At 39.6% G+C, this 24,809-nt stretch overlaps 1 protein-coding gene across 2 annotated transcripts in view; it reads right to left on the reverse strand.

The window, feature by feature from the left end:
- The window catches only part of LOC129364722 (matrix metalloproteinase-16-like), a 69,719-nt gene that overhangs the window by 18,758 nt on the left and 26,152 nt on the right, over positions 1–24,809 (reverse strand). For both annotated transcript variants that reach the window (XM_055037544.1, XM_055037543.1), the window contains 2 exons: positions 24,362–24,666; positions 4,434–4,595 (listed from right to left, as the gene is read on the reverse strand). In XM_055037544.1, coding sequence (XP_054893519.1) covers positions 4,434–4,595; positions 24,362–24,666 — 467 coding nt within the window. The remainder of the gene's footprint in view (positions 1–4,433; positions 4,596–24,361; positions 24,667–24,809) is intronic.

Here is a 24,809-nt window from a genome sequence, read left to right on the forward strand (position 1 = left end):
AGCAGATCTAGTAATCTAAAAATATTATTTTGGGATTGCTTTTCTCACTGAAAACATATAGAAAAATGAAGGTTACATTGTTTTTCTGAGTGAGGTTATGTCACTGCCAAAAAAATGACAAAAAAATAAATAAATGCAAGTCAAACACCATTAACAGGGGCCGCCATGAAACGTAGCCAAAACCGGATGTGCCAATTAAAATCAGTTTCAAACTATGTTTTTTTTTTTTACTTTCCTCTTCTGGGCAGCATTCTCTGTGATGGGTAGAGATGAAAAAAATATTACTCTTTCCTCACTGGATGCCTGAACACGGCTGAGTGCCATTCAACATTGATGAGAGAAGGAGTGTGACGCGTTCATGGGAAAAACAGAGAGAGAGGAGAAGGAGGCCGAAGGAGCGCAAACAAGTGGGTCGTGCGGATGAATAATTGAGCAAATGATGATGCATGAATAACACACTCTGTAACTGTGAGGATATGAGTTGCCTTGTGTTGATTGGGGTAACGTGGGGTGCCATGTGTTGATGCAGGAATAGACAACCGCGATATGAAAGATGCAAATGTGACAAACGACCCCGTCCTGGAAACTCCCGCCAAATGGCTTAAATCGCTGTTTTCGCTGGATAGTAAAGAATCAATTAAACGTATTTCTGACAAAAGTCGGACTAGATAAATCGTGGGACAAACAGAAAAAATAGACGACGCGTTAATCTCGCTGGATTAAGATCCTGTCCAGTCGGCAAAACTCATCAGCTGATTCACATGATGCTGATTCTGTTCACCGACTGAGTCAAATCCCCTGAAACACATCCCTAGATTAGTGGAACCAGAGTGCTGCGCAGTCATGGAAGCGTGACATTTTGATAAAACTCGCAAATATGCACACAACAACACGTTGGCGCAGAGCAGCGGCGACCGCGCCAACTCACCGATCACACACCAAAACAGAAGACAGGAATCTGATCTGTGAACTCGGAAAGCTTACGCTCGGTTACACAGGCAATCTGTGAAATATGTTTGGATATAGCATATTTGTGAGACTAAATAAATGAATGGAAAAACGTTAATATGCGAAAATAGCACCTTGCACTGTAAGCATAATGAATGATGACTGTAGTGTGAGTTTTTCTGCACTACAAACATTCAGACTGCAGAAAATTAACACAATATGTTTTTTTCACTTTAAAAGCATACATATTTTAATAAGAATACTTTATTTTTTGCCTACAATGTTTGTCATTTTTAAGGGGAAAAATAGATGATATATTGCATGAAGTGCAAAGTACAATATTTTATTGGAATATTTGTGTGTATTTATGATTTATCCACTTTTATTTCTGTACAATTTAGAACATTTCTATGCATCTCTATTACAAGCAGTTGGACACTTCATAGATTTCAACCCAGAAGCTTAGACTGAAAAAGGTCATCACGGGTATCTGGACATTTTGTGCCAAAGGGTCTAATGTGTGCACGTTTAAACTGGGAAGGTGGCATTTTTAATCTTGACCGAAACCATTAACCTTTGGAAAACCTTGTAGCATAAGCATGAACAAAGGTTAGAAGATCGACTAGTGAAAAGTGGCTAAAATGGCCCACCAGGATCCTTGGTTTTCACCCCATAAGGGGTAAAATACAATGCACCCTTTACATTTTACAGGTACATTCTCTGATAAAACTGACTCTAAAACATTACAGAATATCGCATTGATTCATATATCAAAGCAAAAACATAGCACATTGTGATCGGTGAATAAAAAAAATTGCACATAAAATACTATGATCCCAAACTCAAAACTTGTGATTCATGAGGAATTGAGATGAACATTGATCCAGTTCCTAATTTGACAACATCTTGGTGTATCCTCTGTGAACTCAAGTATGGCTTTGTACACAGGATATGACCAAGAATTGTTTCAAAAGGACCAGGAAGTCATTTTCTACAAAGCAAATTGAGAAAAACATTAATTGTCCGTGAATTGAAAGTAGGAAATAATTTTGCTTTAGATCTTAATATGATCTACGATTGTGATTCAAGTTCGACATTCATTCTCCGAGGTCTTATCTTCATTGGAGATTGTAAGAGGAATATAAATTATCTGGAGAACAAAAACAACCGAGAGGCATTTCTTCCCGAGAGAGTAGACATGAGCTCTGGAATATTAAAGTCTCTCCCCACCGTTAGGCAAATCTAACCGGTGTCAAAAGTTGTATTCCCAGAGATTCTTGTTTCCCTCTCGACACTCCCACGGACTACAAATAAAAGTCCTAAATCCCTCGTAAAGACCGGTCACTGCCTCACTCCATAGCTCCGTCTTCATCTGGACTGCCTTCACCTAGTCAAGTCTCCTACTTGTAATCCATTGTTGCACCTCCGCACCTTGTTCCTGTTTTGCTACATGGGTGTTACCATGAGGAAGAAAAGTGTGCCATCTGCAGCAGGGTAGAAACAAGGCTGAGAGGAGGTGCCATCACTCATCCTGCCCTTCAACTCTTGGAAGAACAGAGGAGGAGGAGGGAGGAGAAGAAACAAGTAAAACATGAGAGGGATGAGGAGAGATTTGATCGCTTGCCCGGGTCTGTCATTCCCACAGGGACGTGCCCTGACCATGTAGGCAGATGGCAGGTTGTTTTCTGTGAGTGTGTGCGTGTGTCCACCGAGTCGTCTCAGTGGACAGGGACTAGTTTACAACAACGACAGCTGTAAGTGACAACACCATCACTTTCCATCAGCTCCACAAGTCAGACAGATTGGCGGTCGAGACGGCTTTAGCATTTGGGATAATTAATAGTGGTAAAAAAATCTAATAAATAATTCACATTAGATTAAAGAGAAACATCGAGTCAGAGGTTACAAGCCAAAAATAAGGAACTTTGTCGGTGCTTACATAAATCCATCACCGTTTAATTGAATTTCACACTTCAGCCCTGCAGCTCTGTGAACTTTATGACAAGACAAAAGTCTCTGCAATTACTCTGTCAATTCAAAATGAGTGTCAGCCAAAAATGTGTCGAGTAGGAGCTGCAGTGATGAAGCAGACATTGGTCTTAAAGACAGATCTTTGTGTTTGATGTAACTTGAATGTGAAGAGATTTTCAGATCTAATGGTTGAAACCTAGCAACCTTTCCTAAGCATTCAGGATGTTTTCACACCTGGTAGTCCAATAGACTCGGTTCGATTGAGGATCAAAACTGAAACATCTGTTACAGTTTCAACTGGTGTGGTTCACTTCCATACTCCACTGTGCCAAATGATTCAAATTAATTGAAAAATGGACTATTGCTTGATTAAAGTGGACTAAAAAGGGTTGATGTGAATGCACCATAAGAAACAAGTTTAAGGATTGTAACCTCCAAAAATGACTGTGTGATTCTCAGCCAGGGACTTTCTGGATGAAGTTTGCAGGTATGGGTTCTCTGAAGGTCCTCTGGCTTTTTCTCTCATGTTAGGTTGATTGGGCACCCAAAATTGATGAACCCCATCCTTCAACCAAAACTACGGCAGTAGTTTTGGTTTATGTCTCTATATATTGGTTAGAGAAAATGAGCAACTAAACTGAACTGCGTAAAACTCCAGTAACTAAAGGATCTTTAAATTGGATTAACAAAACCTTTATTCTCCCTGTGAAAGCAGAACTGAGCACTCTCAATGCCTTTGTTTTTTATTTTTGGCATCAGGACCGCTTCGGGATTAGACGAGTAAAAAAAACCTTGATTATGGACTCTTAAGACCTGGACTGAATTACTGCAAACCGATTAACTATTCTTTAAAGCACATTTATGGAACCAAACAAAAGGGGACTCAAGTTTTCCCACCAATTTGCAGCCTCATCTCATTCTTGGAAGCCAGCATTGTGACGAAACTTGCTTCATGAGCCGCAAGTATCGTCACACTCCTAGTCAGAGTGAAAGAGAGAGAGAGGCTGCCCAAGAAGAACGAGCTCGTCACTGTTTTTGAATTGAATTCATCTCGTCTCTAAAATAGACTGTAACCGATGTAAATTTAGAGCTGAATTGAATTACAGTGGACAAATCTAATATTCCAACAACAGCGTGTCTGTTAGCTCGGGCCTCAGCGTATATGGAGCATTGAACCATCTGGATACCAACATCCAGATAGTGGAATACACAAATGTTCATAAGAGATGGGTTCACTCAGGCATTTCATCCAAGCAAACCAAGTCATGTCAAGCAGAACTTTTACTTATCACACACGTCTTCAGGGATTGAGGGTTTGCAGACATGAATGACAGAGGTTGAATCAACAAGATATAAAGCATATCTCTCAGTCTAAGGTGCTTGGAGAGAAATTATGACATCAGTATATGCTGTTGGCTCCCTTATGTTTGCCAGGTTTTTCAATTCAACGCATCATCACACACCTGCACCCACATAAATCATATCAAAAATATGCATACAGTTTCAAGGCTTACCGTAAATCTTCTGGATTCCCATCAGGTCGTCCATGGGAAGCTTGAAGTTGTCCGTGTCCATGTACTGGTAGAACGGCGCCATGATGGCCGTGGGATCGTTGGAGTGCTCCAGGCCCAGTGCGTGGCCGAGCTCGTGGACGGCCACCAGGAACAAATCGTTACCTGGGAACAGAGAGACGAGGAGGGAGTGAGCAGAGCGGATGGAGCAGCTACCGTGTTCAGTGCTGCTTTTGGCTGCTGCTGGCAGTGAACTGTTTTGTAGCATCTTATGTCCCCCACAAGCAAACGAAGATGAATAAAAAAAAAAATCTCGGCCAAGCTCTTTTTTGGTCACCTTGCAGCTTGTCAGGTTGCACCTGTTCCGGTTGGCAGCGCTGCAGTAGCAGGTGGAAATATAGCCAACATTTCCAAGTGCTGTACTGACTAGTGAAAAAAAAGATGCTATAGCAGGGATAGTTTTGGGTATTTCACATTTAGAAAGTGAGACAGTCCCTGTATGGCTCTAAAGTGACCAACGACAGATGGCGTATTTCCACTGCACTAAGCCTTTATTGGCCATATATGAATATAAACATAAACTTGCCTTTAGTGGCAAAAGGAAGCACTTTACTTAGTCATTACCGTTAAACACAGGTAAAAGGACGACCTTTTGAGAAAGTGTCCATTAAAATACTAGTTCAACACAAGACAATAGTTAGTTTTTTATAAAAATTTTATTTATATTTGACAACACATTCTTAAACCACTAAATAAAATCCTGTTCAGCCAGTTACCCATAGAAGCATAGCATATTTAATAATTTGGCTGGTAAATACAACCATTACGCTGGATTTTGTTTTAGGGCTGTGTGTGTGACTGTTCAATTCTGATATCAAAGAAAATGAACTTAGTGGTTTTAGTGCAGAGGAGGAAGATAAAGAAGTGACTTTTTCTGCTTGGCTACTGCATTTTGTCTTATGAAGCGTTCTTGTTAGGGCAGCGTTTGGGAAAAAAAAAAAGAGACATTCTCCTACACATTTCATTGAAGTTAAACATGATCTGTGTAAACATCCAATGCTACAACATAGACTACTGCAGCTTATAGGCCAGCGCGGCCCAGAGTGTATTCAGGTACGCTCTATTTTTCTTTTCAAACTTTTAAAACAACACTGAGATGTCCCCTATAGTCTGGTGGCCTTTTCTCGCCATCACTTGTTTCCATCTCGCATCCCTTATTGTAAAATTCAGAACCGAGATAGTTGAGTGTGAAAATTTGATTGAACTTTCAAAGATGTTGCCCCGTCAGCGCTCTCCTGAGTCCCACCTCGCCTGCGTCTCACGCTCCTCCGTCTTTCTTATCACATTCAACAAGAATGGAAAGGAGCATCACTTATTTATGACAATTCCTAGTGAAGCGGTGCACTTATCGGCAGCAAATCTGTCACATGAATAACACATCAGCGGACGGACCCAGCGGTTCACATCACTCCAGGTACAGAATTTATGAACCGGGCCGGCTCACGCAAACGGCTCTAATTGGGAGGTGCAAAGTGATACCTGACTCCATAAATGTCAGCGAGTCTTTACAGGCTTGATGGGAAGTCTTTGACAGTCAAAAAAAAAAGTCCTCAGATGAGGACAGAACATTTACACAAGCTTGTAATATCAAACAAGCATCTGGAGATGTGATTTAAATGAAACAATAAGAGGAAGAGACTTTTAATCTGGGGGAGCTGGACAGTAGAGAAACTGTCATTCGTGACACTGAGTCACTGAGACAGACGACTGGCTCACTTAATCACCAGTGACTGTGAGGCAAAACAGATACATTAGCCTCAAAACACTGGCAGATGTAATCAAATCCCGGTGAGACAGAAGTGAAACATTTAGGAGATTTTGCAAAGTGACAAAAACAAAAAGAAAAACAGTAATCTTAAACGATGTCCTGGATCGTCTCACAGGGAAAACATGCTTTGTTTTTCAAACTCATTCAGAAGAAATATTTTCCGATTGAGAATAAGACGTGGGCCCGGCCCAGTTTCAGGCACCAAAATAATAAATGAATAAATACAGCCGCAGTTTTTAAAATATTACAAATTTCCACAGTTCTTTCCCTGAGTTGTACTGGGTTTTCTCTGGTTATAAAGCACCCTCCCACATCCGTTGCTGAAATATTTCAGCCATCTTTTGAGGATTCGCCACCCATGTTTCAAAAGAACGCAGGCATGCTAACCTCGCTAACTAACAAGTTAGCATTAGCCATCCAGGAACCAAAAGTTACTTTAAAACAAGCAGAATGGCAGAAAACACATTAATTAACGCACATTAACTTTAGAATAATAGTAGAAGAATAATTGATGCTTTAAAAACAAGCAATAAGTATGACAGAGTATGAGGGTTGTGCAAGGAAAATAAAAAGTAAAATAAAATTTTGAGAAAAGTCAGAAAATTACAAGAATAAAGTCACAATACTATGTCTTTATTCCTCTATTTTGACTTTAGCCTTTACTCTTGTAAAATTATGACTTTATTCTCAAAATACTGACTTTATTCTCGTAATACTATAACTTAAATCTCATATTATTTTGACTTCATTGTGATATGACGATTGTCATATGAATTTAAAAAAGTCTTGCACTTCTCGAAATATAAGACTTTATTCTTGTAATTTTTTTCTATTTTTATTTTTCTCTTAGTACGGCCAGATCATAAATAAGATAATGTCATACACTTTTAATTTAAATTGCCTACACGCAGTACAATTATGAACGAGGAAGACTGAAAAAGCCATGAATAAGACTTGCTTTTAGTCACAATCTTTATTTATTTCATTTTTCAAATGAACACAGAACACATCCCAACGCTGTAAAGTCTGATTCTACACTGGCTCAGGTCACATCAGTGGTCCAAACAGACTGACAGCCTGCCTCTGTCGTTCTCCATCTCAGCCTCCCGTCAGCCTTGATGTCAGCGGGTCAGCTTTGAGGTCGGCTTTGTCGCTGTGTTTCACTCGCTTACGTAGCTCAAAGCGTTGACAGAATGTCACGTCGGCCCCCCGGGGCCATAAGTACAACTAATTATTGACTGGTGGGTTTAATACATGGATGTGAAAAGCACAGAAAGGTGGGTGGAAGACGAGGCAGATGAAGGAATATGAAAGAGCGAGGGGACTGCAAACAAAAGGGATAAAACAGGAGGAAAAGTTTGGAATGCAGAAGCAGATAAGTGGAAGAAAAAGATTCTGGAGCAGATGAACTAAGAGATACAAAAAAAAAAAAAACGCGTGGCGCACGCTAAGTCAAAAGGGCGTTGGGAGTGATGGCTATGTGAGGAGAAGTGGGTAAAAATCTGAGCAAGCCGAGAAGAGGAAAGTGATAAGGCTCGGCTAGATTTATCTTGTGCGAGGTTCCCGTGTTGCCGCGATCGCAGAAGATGGAGATGATGAATTATACAACGCTAACCTCCGACCGATGCATTTATAACATCACCTCGCTGTCAGGGAACCCAAACACACACGTAAAGCAGAAAACAGAGGCTACATAAACAATGCATGACATGAAATACATCGCAAAAAGCTACTCAGGGGCGCCTTGTGTGGCAACATACTCAGAGCAACGTTTTTCTTTTAGTTGTCGTTCAGAAGCAGGAGCACTTATCACACGGTGATTCATCATCTCCGTATCTGCTGGCTTAGCATAAAATTATCTTCTATTTAAAGCATGAAAGCTATTTTTGAAGAGGACAAATGGTGGGAAAGGGGAAAAAAAATCACCTCTGGGTAAATTCTTATTATGCAGTTTATTTTTTTGTTACATAAAGTGGGCAATGATCACAGTGGCAGCCCGAGGCAGACGTAGTCTTGCAGAGACTCAGCTAGGGATAGGTCAAGGTTGCTGTTAATGAGATAGTGTGGCTGAGTAGAAAGGAAAAACAAGAGGACAGATAAAGAATGGGAAGATGGAGTAGAAGAGGAAAGAGGCTGGAGATTTATGATCACACGTACGTTTGCTTTGCCTTTCCCCAGTGGGTTCGCAGCAAAGCAAACAGGACTTTTGATTAGAAACCTGAACCCTCTGGCTGGCTGTTCTCCATTATTTACCAGCACACCGCTGTGAACCGTCAGCTGGTTGGAGGGGCGCGCCTGACATGACAAGACTGGATATGAGACATAACCGCACAAATAACAACAAAGGAATCTCACAAATCACAAGCAGCGGCTCTTGTTGATGCCGTTCAGCGGCTGTAAAGCGCAGGCTGTCAGCAGGTGCCTTCAGGAGCCTGTAACACTGCCTGACACTTGGCTGCTTAACTAAGCAGCCCCCTCGGTTCACCTGATACATGACATCTAACAAAAGAAAAAAGCACAGGCAGCCCAGCAGGATACCCCAGCCACTTGCTTCCTCTGAACTTGTTATCCTTCTCTTTTAAATGCTCAATGTCACACCTTTGTCTTTTGCCTCATTTAAGCCAATCTGAGGAGGTAGTTTCTGGCGTCACTTCATCTTAAAGACCCTGAAACAAAGTAGCTACAGCTCCTCCTCTTCTGTTTGGTGTAAAGACGGCATCCAGCAGAGATGAACAATGTCAAAATCCACCACGCTTTTTGCAGAGAAACATGGCTTCCGCTGCTAAACATAAGCACCCCCTTTGTCCCAGAGGAGCGCAGATATTTTCCCCATTGTTCAGCTCCCACAAGTCCCACTGCAGCTGGCACTGCGCTTTCAGGAAAGGACTCAGAAAAGGCTTAAATTATATTTTTGAGACGGTGTTTCTCTGCTGTCAATCAACAGATAAAGGAGAAGAAGGTTATAATATAAAAAGAAAACACACACGTAAAGTAGTGTGTATGTGTGTATACATATATGCAGAGGCTGCATCATCCAAGAGCGAGAAAACACTCTTGGACAACAGATGGGGTGTCGCTGCTCTCACAGCTAGCCAATATAGGGGAGCGACATCAACTAACTCACTCACTCTTTGGTAAGCTTGCAACATTTCAATACTTGAAATTAGCAACAACCTTCGTTGAAGCTAGTAGCATCTTTGAGTAACTAGTGCAGCAGAGATTTCAGGTTTAACCACTGTGCCTCAAAACGTCTAAATAAATAAAATACGGCGGCGTGGAGTAACATGAGAAAATGAGCACAAATGCTCTAGAGGATGAAACAAGAAAGTTCACATTACCAATTTGTGAGTATTTCAGATACTTAAAACCAAAACTAGTTAATACTTATCTATATTGACTGACATAAAAAAACTGTATCTTGCTACATTCTGTCCAGTCCTGGACTCCATACGGCCTTTTAGCATCTTTAGCATCTATTGAGTGAGTAACGGTTTGGCTTGAGGGCTAATGATATGTGTGACATTAGATATTTCCACTAAAATCTACAGTTAAAAGTGCTGATTTCCTTTGTGTAATTTTTAATATATGACAATACTGAAGGTTTAAATTAATTTCCTCCTTGAAGTGCAATTGTAAAGTCAACAGAGAAGTAAACACCATAATTCTGACAGATTACAATCTAGTTTATAAGACCAATAAAATGTTTTTTTTTCAGTGTTATAGTTTAAGCTACAGTTATGTGTCTGATTTTACCTTTTACTATGCAGTAAAACAGATAATTAAATATGTTCACAGAGCTCTTACAATCACGTGTGACTGTATCATATGCCGACAGATAGTTCAACAATGTGGCAGGAAAAGGAAAAGGAAGAACCCGGAGAAAACCTGTAACACTAACACTCGGTGTTTGTTCAGGCCGGGACGTCACGAGAAATCAGTGCAACCTTGACCCCGAAGCAAGCTGGAGATCCCGTTTGCCAAGCGAGGGGGAAAATCAGATTCCAACGGTGGCAGCCCAACACAGTGAACCACACAGGGAAGTGTGTGAAGGAGCCCTGGGCTGTCCAGGAGTGCAGCGCTGTACTGAAAAGCAGCCAGGGGATCTCAGCCCAGTGGTCCGGCGTTTGGCTTAGAGGGGCCCGAGACACGCACTCTGCTCGCTGTCCAACCAGAGTTGTGTGCCTGATTTGACAGAGTGGCCATTGTGAAGGATTCAGCCAAAGTACAACGCTCGCATTCTGCTCCTTTTATTTTCACACCCTCTCCGCTTCCAACAGCCCCTCTCAGGACAGAAAAGAAACACGCAGAGAGTCATTTGGTGCATTTTCCCAAATTAACTTGGAACACCACCAATGTTCACACGGGAGGCTTTCAGATGTCATCTTCTTCCTAAAAATGTCTAAAAACTTATTTTCCCCTCTGGACACGTACAACAAGATCGGAAATAGTTATCGAAAATTTGGCTTGTTTTTATTTATGAGGAAATGTTGTACTGTTTACATACGAATGCATACTGAGTATGTGGGAAAGAAAGCAATCTGTGGCTCCCGTTTCTTTTCTGCGCCCGTCGTCTCGCTCTGGGCTGTTGACACTGATCGAGCGACACTTGTGCTCCCGAATCTATTACACTTAATTCTCACGAGCTTGTCAGAGAACAAAACAGCAGCTGATGAGAGCCCCATATGTGCACCGGAGTAATTATTTATTTACAAAGACTGCTGCAGAATGGAACCCGGTGAATGGAAAGCTGCCAGGCGTTGGAAAATTTGCCCGTTTCTATGCAATAGTGGTAAACAAATTAAAAGAAAAGAGCTACATGATGCTACAAGGGAACACATGACTTTCAGTTTCTCAGATTTTTCTAAAGGGATCACCCAAGACAGGCATGAGTGTAGGTCTACGTCGGACTATTAGTCTTTATTAATTCATTGGTCGTGGCAAACGGACGGACGGTTGGTGTGCATTTATGCTCATCAGCAGTGGATGGTATCAAGTTACCGCAACACAAAATGGTGGGATAAATGTTCTTCTGAACATTGTATCACTGCTCTGTACAAGGCTTAACGTAGAAATTCAAAAACAGATTGGCCAGTCATTGAGTTGATAATAGACATTGTCAGGTAAGAGTGAACCAATTTCTTGGCCAGCTGATTTATCGTTGCTGATTTCCGTAATTTTGGGACAGAAGCATATATTGTCCCCCAATGTTATCTACCTCAACAAACGTCTAAAAATGGACCACTGTCCTCTTCTGCTTTCCTGTGAGAGAAGTTTGATTGACAGAATCGTATTTTAGACATTGTCCAACACCTGTGAAACAATACAACCTTGTTTGCTTATCAGTCAGAAATCTTTCATGGCAGAGCAAAAAGGAAAAGTAGCTGATTTTCTGGCTAATGATGAGAAGTTTCACATTTAAGTATCGCACAAAATTAAGAAAATCGGGGCCCACTGATTGGTGTAAAGTAAGTGAAAACATGTAAAAGCTGGTCGTCCATTATAGATGGAGGTGTATATTATAAAATATATTTTTCTATGAATTATTGAGTGGAAGGTTTAGTTTTACATCTCTACAATTTTCATGTGTCCCATAAGTTGAGATTTATTTAATACTCAGGTCAACATCATGTTTCCTGAAATGAGGGATGCACCAGGAAAAATTGGTTTACATTTTACCAGCAGATGTAACATTTCTTCGGTAAACAAGTTGGAATTAGGTTAGTTTTATTCAAAAATTCATGTGCTCCGTGGCTGTTGCTTAAAATAAACATAGATACATCCAGCCACTGCAAAATTTATTGGACTCTCTTCTCTCCATTCATGAACACTTTAAATAGCGCAAGTCTCTTGAAAGGCTTCCACCTTGGCTGTCACTTTCACTTTCTTCAATAATGTTGACACATCTGATGCTTTTAGCTCTCCCGGAACAACTTATGTTTTATATTTCTGCAGCTTTTTCAAACGTTTCGACTACAAAAATAAACCCCTCTTATGTTTAACCTTCCTGTCCAGTTAGGTGGACAGGAATTCATGTTTCCAATATGTTTCCAAAGACACATTAATGGAACCTGTCAAAAAGTCTCCAAAGTGTCTAGCTTTGCTGCTTAAGTCCTTAAAATGCGTAACATAAGTTGAATCAAAAATGATACTCCTTCAAGAGTGAGAAAACTGCATATTCACATAAAATCACCTACCCTCGGCGGGGTTGTTTACACTATTTGTTCACTAAGCGTAAAACTCAGGAGGATCTGAGAGTCTGGTAGGAGGCCTGATCGAGTCCCTGAAACGTGCATCTCTGTCACAGTGTGCGTGTTTAAGTATATTCATGTGCGGGGGCGGAAGAGAGGACCACCACCCACGTGGAAAGTTGATGCGCTTGCCAGTGGGCGGCCATCTATTTCTAGTGGCGGCCTGGTGGGCGGGCGCGCATGGTGATATCTTCGCTTTTGTTTCTGCTCACTTCATCTTGTTTTCAGCAGGGTAAAGTGTGAAAGCAATGATCTAAATCCATTTTGTCTCTCCAAAACCGGCAGTCGGAAATCGCGGTTATGTAACTCCTGGAGATATACGCAGCCACGATAAACAAGATGTTAAAAACGTCAGCTTCCAGCAAATCCGACTAAAAGGACGATGGGAATGGACGAGGGGTTGTTATTAAACTCTATTTCTAAATATATTTATTCACCTGAAATCCCACCAGAAAGAATGTCTTTAGGTTTCCATTGTTAATTTGCACCAAAAATATAAATATTTCCTCATCAACATCAATTTATATACTTAATATATTGTACTTTAAAACCCTTGTTTTGCAGAAACATGTTTTCCACAAATACAGGTGTTGCACCAGACTCATTTTGACTGATAAAAAAAATCTCATCATAATCTATTTTTACCGATTATCTGCTTCCTCACCGCAGACCGGAATTACAAGCAACACGTTAACCAAAGTTTTGAAATCAGGGAACATTTCTCCAAATGAACACTCTCTGGATGAGACGTTTTTGTGATCCTCTGCACTGTTTTCAGTGGGTGGAAATCCCACAATATATTGCTTTTGAACCAATGATTCAGCTGCACCGTCACTTGTATAAATTTTGATCTGTCAAAATGACTGTAAAACAGTAAAAAACAGAAAATATTAACTTAACGTGACACCTGTACAAATAAAAAAATATATACTTTAATATCTGGAGAGAACAAAAATAATCAATGTTGTTTTGTACATTTTAATATATTTGTCTTGTTGACCAGGACCAATCACTGGTTGAAAATATACCCAATATACACTTGACTGTCATTTGAAATCTATTTCCTATTTCTACATCATATCAAATCACAATCCTACATCATACAATGTCAACTGTCACAAAGTGTCCTTAGAGATAAACTCCCCTCTCTGCAGACTGTTCTTCTAGTACCCTTGAAACGCACGCGCTCTGCTTTCCGAGCCATTTCGTCCTCCCACAAGTTCTTCTACTTGCAGTAACTAAGCTCTGTTTCAGCTGCCATGCTGGATGTTGTCACGCCCATACGTGTGCTTTGACCGAAAGATGTGGATCCGCCCTCGTAGTACGAAAAGTATTTGATTCTCTGAGTTCATATCCTCTGAGAGGTAGAGAACCGGAGACAAAGCGGAGGAGATTGAGACGAAGATAGAGGGAGAAGGTAATAAGGAAGATTAAAAACCTTTACTGTATCTGTGCCGAATGGGGAATCTTTCTGAGCACCGTAAGATCGGGGATTTATTGCCTCTGCAAAAGAGGTGAATAAGTTGAAGGACTGCTGAACTAAAATATGAATTTGTGGGAATTCATTCCTTGACTATATTTACCCATTTAAATAGTTTGATGATTTTACATAAAAAAAGATTACTCTAGAATAAGTAATGTGAAAAAAATGCTCTTTTATACAAATGACAAGCTGATGTTTGCTAATGAATTTTCTGAACTGACCATGAAAAATTGTTTTAAGCTAAAAAAGACACAATGAATGATGTGGCTAAATGAAAAAATGAAATTAAAATTAAATAAGAAAAGGTCTGCACACTGGATTTCCACATTTCTAGTGACGATGTAGTGATATGTAAAAACACAACAAAACTCTACTAAAATCAAGTTTGCTTTTCTCCGTGAACAAATTTAGAGCTTTTAAAGGTTTGCAACTTAATCTAATGAAACACTTAAAATCAATCAGTCAAATTTTATTTGCATAGCACATTTCAGCAGCAAGACATTTGTGTTCTTCCTTCAATGGGAATTACATTAAAACAAGAATCAAATTTCTAAGAAGACTCAAAAGCTCATTAATAGCAAATTATTAAACAAAATGCATAAATTATCAGTTTTTTGTCTGGTCCCAAGTTAAAATATCAATGTAATCCAATTACTATTGCAAAAAATACAAATAAAATGAGGTTCTAGAGTGAAGAAAGCTTCCATTGACTAAAATGTGATGCTCTATTAATGCAGTTTTGCAAGTATTTCTAAGGCTTTGCAAAAATTTCCTCAATATTCAAAAGGATCTTGTCAGTCAAGAAATGTTGACTATTTTACATTATCAGGCCTCCTCCATGTCTGCACAAAAATACAAGGCCTGACACCATAAAACCATAGACAGTCACAAAACACAAAAAGAATGCAACAATTTGGCCCAAATTACACCTGAAAAAAGAAACATTACTTGCTGGAATGGAATGAAAAACCCAAACACCAGCCGGACTTATTTGCAGACGCGTTGGCTAAAAAAAGAAATCGATAACAAATCTGAATCCATGATGATGCGCAGACAGAGGGACCTCACTGCCTAGACACGGACAGCTTCCTAAAGCTCAGTCCAAACAGCATACAGACGCATTCTTTCCAGCACTTGGAATAACATATGCCGCAATCCTGACATCTGGACAACAACGAAAAGTTACTGGCTCCCAAATGTTGCAACATGTTAAAAAAAATTCATAAAAATTTCAGTTTTAATTTAACTCGTGCAAGACACATGGTGTTCATGCATAGGTTGCTGTTATTTCTGATGATTACAGATTAGAGGTAATGAAAATCAAAAATTTTATTTCTCAGAAAATTATAATACTACTTGATTGAAAGTTAAGTGGAAAGAAAAAGCAGTGGGATTGAAAAAGGCAGCTTGGAAAAGAAAAGGCAGCTTTGAAGCAGTAGTGAAGTAAAGCTCATTTAAAAGTCTGGGATTGATTAATTGAGTGATTGATTGAGTGGCTATACAGTTCAGTCAGACATATTTGTCAGTTGCTGACATTTCTTTTTATTAAAAAAAAAAGTAATTTTCTGTTTTTCTGAGAAACAAAACCTGAAGTTTTTATTGGCTGTAACCCATAAAATCAATACAAATAAACATAAATAAACAAAGTCATGAAACATAACTTTTCAATGACATTATAAACTTAGTGGGATGCACCACCAATCCAACAAGCATAACCAAGTTTACAGAAATAGATTTTCTAGTTGTTTGGTGATAAAAATCTTATCAGGCAGCATTTGCATATCTGGATGCTTTAAGTTTTAATTGTGACAGTTTTGAAAAATAGCCGAGGGGCGTCAAATATAATTCCATCTAAAGGCACCAAGCTCCGGGAGAAGATGTGAAGCAAGGCAGAGTGAGGAATAACAGAAAAACAGAAACAGGAAGGAAAAGACAGAGTGCACTGCTGCCTCCTCATCGCTCAGTAGGAGAAGCAAACTAAAAATAAACCTGCAAGGACACCATATGCTCCTCTATTTCTCAACAACTCTTTATCTTTCCTCTCTTGTACTCTCCCGTACTCTAGTATCTCTCATTTCCTCTGCACTCCTCTCCGTCCCTCTCCTTGATTTCTTTTTATTTCTCGACTCCGCAGAGCCAGCTCCGCGGAATATGTGTCCTGCTGAGAAACCGAAAATTGATCCCCTTTCATTGTTGGGAGGCTAAAAAGGAAAAAAGAAAAAACATCTGAAATGACAGCTGCTTTGAATGCACCATCTAGTGAGGGGATTGGACATCAATGATAAACCGTTCTGCCAATCGACGTCTGGGGAGACGAGCTTCCTCCTGCGACCATCAATCAATCAGCTGATGAAAGTCGATGCTGTTCCGGCCAATCACGACTCTTGTCTGGTGCCCCGGCAACCCAGCTTCTGCTGTCCAATCCTGCTACCTGGAAACACAAATTATTCCTTCCTCCCTTTTCTCCAGATGGCGACTACCTGTTTTTCTAACCTCTTTGGTTCATTTTGCAAACGCGGGTGAGGAACATAACAAAGCCTGTTAAAAAACATAACAGAACCTAAATCTCTCATTTCCTGTGTATGGGATGCTACATCGTTTCCTCCGATGGAGGACCTTTCAGATCTCAAACCACCTCCTTGGGTGAACACGCATGCTTGTGTGTAGTCACAGTATGTAAGTGATGATGATTTATTTTTCTGGTGCAAAGTTATTTCAGTAGATTTCAAAAAAAGAAAAAAAAAGTCTGGAAGTTGAAATAAAAACCAGCTTATCTGTTCCTGCATGATTTGTTTTGGTTTCGCGTACAAACACGGACGCCTCATGCTCGATGACCTTGTGATACCGCACAGATCAGGGCTGGCTTGTTTACCTTTTGTGACTAGCAGGAATAATAAAAATAAAAAACATAAAAAAGTAATAAAAAACGGACAATCCAATCATCTCCATGTCCAGTTCCAGTCCTTTGTTTCTTCCTTATCCCCAGTTCCCGTTAAATTCCTCCACAATCCTCTCCTTTCTGCCCTCCAGCATTTCTGCCTCAGCATCCCAATTTCTTTTATGCGGTGATGTTTCAAGAAATTATTCACATTATTCATCGCCTTACTCTATTAAATCTCTCCCGCTTATTGTAGCCAATACATTTAATCCTCCATTCATTCATCCATCTATTGATCCCTCAAAGCTATTCCACTGTGAGCCTCGAGAAGGAAAAGTTGAAGCGTTCTGAAAAGCTCCAGAAGCTGCGGGGAGCATCTTTTTTTATGTCGCTTTTGTTGAATGTGTGAATGCTAACAAAGGATGCGAAGTTGCATTTTGTTTATATGTCGTGCACTTTATTCCAGCCTGGCGGAGCAAACGTTTTAGTGCACTTAAAGTGATGAATTTTTTTTTACAAAACTACTTTCTGTATAAGGAAAAAAAAAATACACAAAACTTAAACCTCTATGCTTTATGACTAATTAGTTTTTATTAAATAAAATTAAAAGGAAATAAATTTTTCACGCAATTACATTTTAGAGTGATTTTGAAAATCAACAAGTCGTTCATTAACTCAATATATTCAGGATTTTCTGAACACTTTGGGCCAAAAGGGTAAAACACCCAATAAACAAGTTAAATAAATATTAGCAAAATTAATAAATAAGAAGGTCAGTCTGCTGCTAGTCTGAGGAACTATATTTCCATCAGTGCAGACAAGAATCTGTGCAGGGCAGTAGCATTTTGTGAAGTATATGTACAGTATAAATATGCTGTTTCCATGTTTCAAAGTAAAATTTTCTAAAAATTAAAAAAACAAATCAGTGGCTATCAATGTTATGATAGATGCATTTTCAATGCCATCAGTCATAATTTTGTCATCTAATGAGTTTTATTGATGAGTATTTCATAGACTTTTTACTGTTTTCCCAATGTTGTGTGATTTTTGTAGTTTTTTTTCCACCTTGCTGCAAGGAAAGTTTCCTTAAGAAGATAACAATAAAGTGATGAGTTTGCTGGTAAGGCTGAAAAAAAAAGTAAGCCTTTACTCCGAACCTCCAACTCATAAGTCAGGGTTTAATATAAAGATTTAGGAAGTTTGATACCCTTTTCCTGGAGATGTTGCTGGGATTAACTCTGGGTACGTTTTGTTTTCTTTCATACAAAGTATTCCAGACTTCTTAACCACCAAATAGTCGCGGCAAATAGCTGCTCAAACAGAGTCCAGGATTGGTCTCTGGTATGGATTGATATGTAGAACTTTATGGCTCTGTAATCTGATATTGTTAGACTGAATTGAAATGAACTGGTTTCTTATGAATAGGAGTTTCAATCGATTTGAATGTACATAATTTGATATAATCTGGACCTGATTTTGTTGGGGATTGATGCTGCATAAACTGAAATGAATTGAGTTGAATTGCTAAGTGAAAAAAATCCTCAAAGAAAGCTGCTGAAAAATACAAAATAATAATAAGAAAAAAACAACATCAGCTCTAAACTATACTTTTGTACTGATACTATGCTGATTCTGTGGGTGTCAACTTTTTTGTAGCAGCACAAGTAACACATCTCCTTCTTTCACAAACCTGTTTTGCTATAATTGTTATATAGAAAATAATTCAAGCTACTATATCAACACATGCTTTCGGTGTAATGAGATGCTAACAGTGAATCGCAAATTAAATACGGTAAGTCTTTCTTCATTTACTGTATGTACTCATTATATAAAGCCTCTTTCTTCTCTTGATTGCAAACTCACACCAAAGGTTCATGCAGTCTTTTCAGCAAGCAAGCAAAAAGGCAGAAAGCCGGAGCTGAAAATTCATCAGCAAGCCTTCATGAAGAAAAGACGTCTGAAAATATTTGTAGCAAAAACTCTCTACTAGTCTGCTTTCACACACATAAAGGGGTCTGAGGTTGCTGTTTGGTGTGAGTGATGTGATCATGAAGTCGGCTGTCACCCATGACTCTCAACTCCCAGAGCCCCTACACACACGCAGCATAGATGAGAGCAATCAGCGTAAAGCGGGGAGGAAAACACACACGGCTGACTGAATGTTGGGTTCAGCTCCTCAGAGTGTTTAGATCTTTTCTCAGCCCTGACACACACATATATAATGCCACCGTTGCAGTTACAAAAAAAAAAAAGTCAGTGGTCCTTTAAATCTAATAAGACGTTATTAGCTGACACAGCTGATGAATTGCTGGAAGTAGAGTTTTGACAGATGCTCAGCAGCAGCTATGTTATGTTTACATGCATCAACAGACTACAGCTGGTACTCATTATTAATTAATCCGCCGAGCATGTTCTCATTTAATCATTTCCCTGTAAAATTACCCAAAATATTTAATTTGCAATTACATAAAGCTTGAGAAAAACATGCATAGAAATGCAATTTTCTTTGATCAGAGCGCTTCTCTGCCACTGCCTTTTTTGGTGCCTTTATCCTCTGCACGTGCAGCAGGCGGTTTCTGTTGCTCTGCATATCCAAGTCTCTGAGAATGCCATTAGTTAATCCTAATAACAACATGCATCATCCTTTGCTGTGTGCTAAAAATCCTTTTCCATGTAACTTTGGCTTAATCCCCTACCCTCAAAATGCCTCAGCATGAGGGAAGGTGAAGAGAAAACAGCGCTCTCGGATGTGCGTGTGTGTGCTTCTTTGGGACTTGCATGCATTTGTTTATCTCCGCGCAGACAGGAAATAATCCTCTAGTGTGCACTAGTGACATCACAATCAAGCACAGCATCTACGACGCGACGCTGGCAACGGACACCTTGCCGACTGATCCTTCTTGACAACAGAGCACATGGGATTAGGAAGGACAGACATGGGGGGAGGCTTGCTGGACAGCAACTCATCTCTGGTGTGTATCTAAAAAATAAATAAAAAAATGGAAAGAAAAAAACGAGGGAAACGAGACTGAAAGAAACATAAGGGAGAGACTGTGCTGCTCTGGGCTGAAATTACATCACACCCAGCTGTTACCTACAGAGCTCCCATCCTGACAGAGCATGGGATGAAATAGAGTTATCATGAAAGACATCTAAAAGCAGGAAATATATTTATTTTTAGAATGTAAAATAATTACTTATGCGGTTGGTAGAAATTTTGAAGCTTAACAGCTCTGTCGGCTGTAGCTGCATGTTGTAGTTGCCTGCTTAATGCGAATGCTGTTTATTGCTTGTCTGTAAAGTTCTGAAACATTAAAGCTTCCTTAATAAGGCTGTACTTGTGTCCCCACCAGAATAACCATCGCTTATTTGTTTAAGAATGTCTTTTTCACATTTCATAATTGGTGTTGATCTTCCAATCTTTCAATAATCCATAATTATCAAATTATATTTTCAAATTTCCTGTCAACTTTGAACTTTTTTTTAACTCAAAAACATGACGAGCTGCTGGATGATTGACTGCTCTAATGCCCAACCACCAGGCTTAGAAAGTTTTCCTGAACTTTGTTGTATTAATAATTTTTGTATCCTTTTTTGTGTAAAAATGGTGCTATCTCTACACTGAATGCTTTACAGAGAAAACGTCCAAACATGAACGTGCTTGGCGAATGTTTGGCAACCAACAATTCAAAATATCTTTGTATGTTTTGAAAATAGATTACTGTAGGGACATGGGAGTTTAAAAGTCCAATAAATCTATTATCAGAATGATTAAATTATTTGCTTAAATGCGATCAGGGGTCATAATGTCGTGGGGGTCAGAACCCAAAATAACTGACTGTCATACATAGTGTGATGTAACATGCTAATGACTTAAATGATTGCTGTTATTCAAGAATTTTCTGACAATTAACTTCGTCATTTATAAAAAATAACTGAACTAGGAAGAACATTTAAGTGAAAGACATCAGTTTAAGTCCATGGGTGAGGAATGGAATCTTTGCAACTGCAAAAAAGAAGCAAAATAGCACGAAAGAGTGACCTATTGACCTTTATTTCTCTACAGCTGCAGAACCCTTCAGTCAGATTGGACCCTTTTGTTGACATTTTAATTTTAAAAAGTGAGGTAAACCTCTACTCTGGTTACTAGTTGCTGCCTACTGCACAGTACACAAAAAGCTACCTAATCTTAATTCTTACACAACTTTGACATATTGACATATTTTTTTTAATTACCCAGCATAAGCCTTAAGTATAAACTGATGCAGCGGCTGTCCAACCTGAAGGCACTTTGATCTTTGACTTCAAATCAAAGCGTCCTTGCCCTTGGGCGTTGAGCCAAACGCTTCCCTTCATCTGTTCTGCAGCTTGGGAGCTGACAACGGAGGAGCATTTCTATAAATTACAGCATAGACATGACTTTAAGTCATGTCTATGCTGATGTCATGTCAGCATAGAAAGAAATGCAGGATGCATGCTTGTGTTTTTGTGTGTAAATTTGCGTGAGCGAGTAAATACGGCTGGAATGTTAAGTGCTTTGATTGCGAAGCCCAATCACTAATTATTACTTCCTCTGTTCAGTTTTCAGTATGCAAATTGCAGAGCTGCTTTTGGTGCGGAAATACCACTCTATGATTAGCTTTAATCACAGTTTTAAATAGGGAGCAAAATGCATTTCTATGTAAGGATAATAGCTGGAATAGTGTTGATGTTTCATTCGTTAATTCTAATTAATATCATGCACTCAGACACTTCTTGGGAATTTGATGTTTGTTGTATTATAAATAATGTGCTTGAGTGAACATCCCCTTAGGCGACATTCTGTATTGTTGATTTATTCATCACTAGTATTTTAGGTTTTTATTAATCTAGACACAAAAGCAAAATCTTACATGTAAAGTTTCTAAGAATTAAGCGAGCAAAAGCTAAAGGTGGTTGAATGAAAACCTTGTAGCTGGAAAACTACTACTGCAAGGCCAAAATAAATAAATAAACTAGCAGTAAAACCTAATATCTGTATCAGATTCCTGGCACATAAAATCCTGTTATAATCAGCTTCTCTATGCAACGCCGGCTACTAGGAAAATGACTATATGCAACAGTGAACAGTGAGGATAGAGCAAGATCATGTTCGCATTTGGCAATGGAGCCCAGGCATAGCAGAGCTGCATGCATTATGGGATGTTTTCACAAGAGAATAGGCTGTAGCTGCTCTGTATTAATATTGCATAGGAAGGCTGGAAGAGAGGTTGACTGTGTGTTTGTTGGTTTGCACTGAAAGGAATGTAGGGAGCGAATCTTAGCTCTTGACGATTGCTGCTGCTTCTCCTTCCTAAAAAACATCCACAGCACTGAAAGCAATACAATACAGTCTGTATTGTGTGTGAGCTTTGCTTTGCCTGAAATGAGAAGCAACTCCTTTTTCACTTTGAGGTTAAAGCTTGTTTGTCACAGAACAAAACATGGGCTTTACAGCCATCAAACTACGTTTTATAAATGGTACTATGGCTGTAAAGCCTTCAACATTGCACTCAGTTTGCTAACTTACATCATCTCAGTTGCTAAAGAGTTAAGGTTGTCGTCGGGTTGATGAAAATCACGTCATTTTGTTCACCTGCTTCATGTCGTGAAGCAGGTGAACATTTCACCCCACTTTGCATTCACAACCATGGTGTGATTGGTTATATTTTGCAGGCACGTCTGTAGGGACAGTGATGTTGTCTTGCTTTGACCACCCAACTTTGAGAAGTTGAGAAGTTAGAGAGCAGAATGGATAGTTTTGAGGAACAATTTGTCAGAGAATACACTGACTTTACTTGCTGTGTGTTGATTGTGAGTCTTTACCTTCATGGTCTGAATTGCACCTCTGGTAAATGAGGTAGGTTCTGCTTTTCTTTGTCTTTGGAGTCTGGACACGACATCCTTGTCATTGGCGCTTCATGAAATTACCATAATATTTGAGTTATTGGTGAAATAAAATTGGGCCCTACCGCACTTGCTCAACCAATATCCGTCGGTGTGATCAATCCATTTAAAATCCTTGCATAAACATCTTGCCTCGTGTTTAAAATTCTGTAAAGTTCCTCACTTCTAATTCCACTGCCTTGTATTCAACAGCTCCAATCTCATCTCTGCTCTCCTCCTCAAATATTTTTACTCCCCGCTATGGCAGCTCGCTCAGTTTTCCCCTCTCCGACTGTCTCTCCTGTGAGCTCTTCAAGCTTCAATATTTGTCTAGAGATACTCTGCCATTGTCTCTCATCATCTCTTACACTCTCTGTTATCCCTGCTGCTTTCTGCTAGTCAACTCATCCATTTTTTCCCCCTTTTCAACTTCTGTCCCTGTCTCCTTATGACTGACAGCTCCGTCACAGTTTTGACTCGGCTGTGATCATGCATCCCCTTCCCTTGCCTCTGGACTGCGGGTAAGGATGGCTCCCATAATGTTGCATTGAATACAAATACATAATTAGAAATAAACATTTTTAAAATGAACTTTAAAATGGATGTGATGCATTAAACATTGTATGTTCTTGTGCTTTTGAATGAATAACAAATGTCAGAGGGTGATGTGACACAGTTTACATAGATTCACATACTGATGCAGAGATCTGTTGGAGTTCAAACCGCATCAAGCTGCTCAACTTGCTATCTAGACCTCTGCTAAGGCTCCCTGACAAGCTGAAATGCTCTGAAGACAAACAGTTGGTCAGGGCAGAGGTTTGAGGTCAGCAGACAGTGAGAGGTAATAAGTTTAACTCAGCAGAGGAAGTGCCTCAACAAAGGAGACCATCGCAACCAAAGTTCAGCAGCAGACCTACCCCCTGCAACAGCATCAGGCAATATAACAAAGCTTCAAGCTCCATGGGAGAAATTGGTCCACACAAACCTGGATTTCTGAACAGCGATACATTTGTCAGGTTTTTTTTTCCACATTTGCATCTTTTACAATTGTCTTTTTATTCAAATATTAAGTTGCGATAAGTAATTAAAAACACTTTTTTACTTTAAGCTTAAGTGGTCATTCAGTTTTTACATTAAAAGCATCTCAAATTAGCCATTAGTGGGGTCATGTCAGCTAGCATGAGTTATCCAGCAGTTTCCATGTGTTTTTATAAATGGAAAAGTGTTTCTTCTTTTTGCCTTAACTCTGAGCTTCCAAAATGCTCCAGGCAGACGAAGATCGAAACAAAGGAATAACATCAAACACATTTGCTATAATAAATTCAGCCTTTCTGTTATGTGCTGGAAATCTTGTTCTCCCTTGTTTTCTTGGAGCTTGATTGAACTTGTAAAACAAAAAAAAGGTAACTTTCAAATTTCCTTAATGTTTGTAAAAACTATCCGTATTCAGGTCAGGGAAAATCCAACTTAATGTTTCAGTAATGGATCCTATTTCTAAATTTACATATTTTTGAAAAGAAATACAATTAACATTTTGTATAAATTATGAAGGTGAATTATTTGATGTAAATAAAATTCAACACTCCCTACCATCATGGTTGGGGTTTCCCAGCGTCCATGGTTCATCAGAGTCAAAGTGCGTGTCACCTCCTATTCCAGGCCCCGGAAAGTAAGCATGGGCAAGAAAGCCGCCCTCTCCGTCAAAAGGGGAGCTGTCGCCATGGAACCCCGAAGCAAAGATGATGGTGATGTCCACGTCTTTCTTGGTCCTCTCCAGCTCGCTGTAGGGCACGGCCTCGAAGCGCAGCGGCGTCACGCTCTGCCACACGTCAAAGGCTCGCCGAATGGCGTCGTGAGTCTCGTCGGCGCCCACTTTGGGTGTCACGTTCTTTATGCTACCGAGACATGAAAAGAAAACCCCAGAGGTTAGCATACAGACACTACAATGTTAGAATCATGCTCTAACTGGGTTAGGTTGCTTTAATTTAACTCTTCTAAGTGATGGGATGGTACCAGCACTGAGGTATGTCCTGGTTGT

Source organism: Poeciliopsis prolifica, unplaced genomic scaffold, assembly GCF_027474105.1.
Source record: "Poeciliopsis prolifica strain line A6 unplaced genomic scaffold, Auburn_PproV2 SCAFFOLD012, whole genome shotgun sequence".
Taxonomy (NCBI): domain Eukaryota; kingdom Metazoa; phylum Chordata; class Actinopteri; order Cyprinodontiformes; family Poeciliidae; genus Poeciliopsis; species Poeciliopsis prolifica.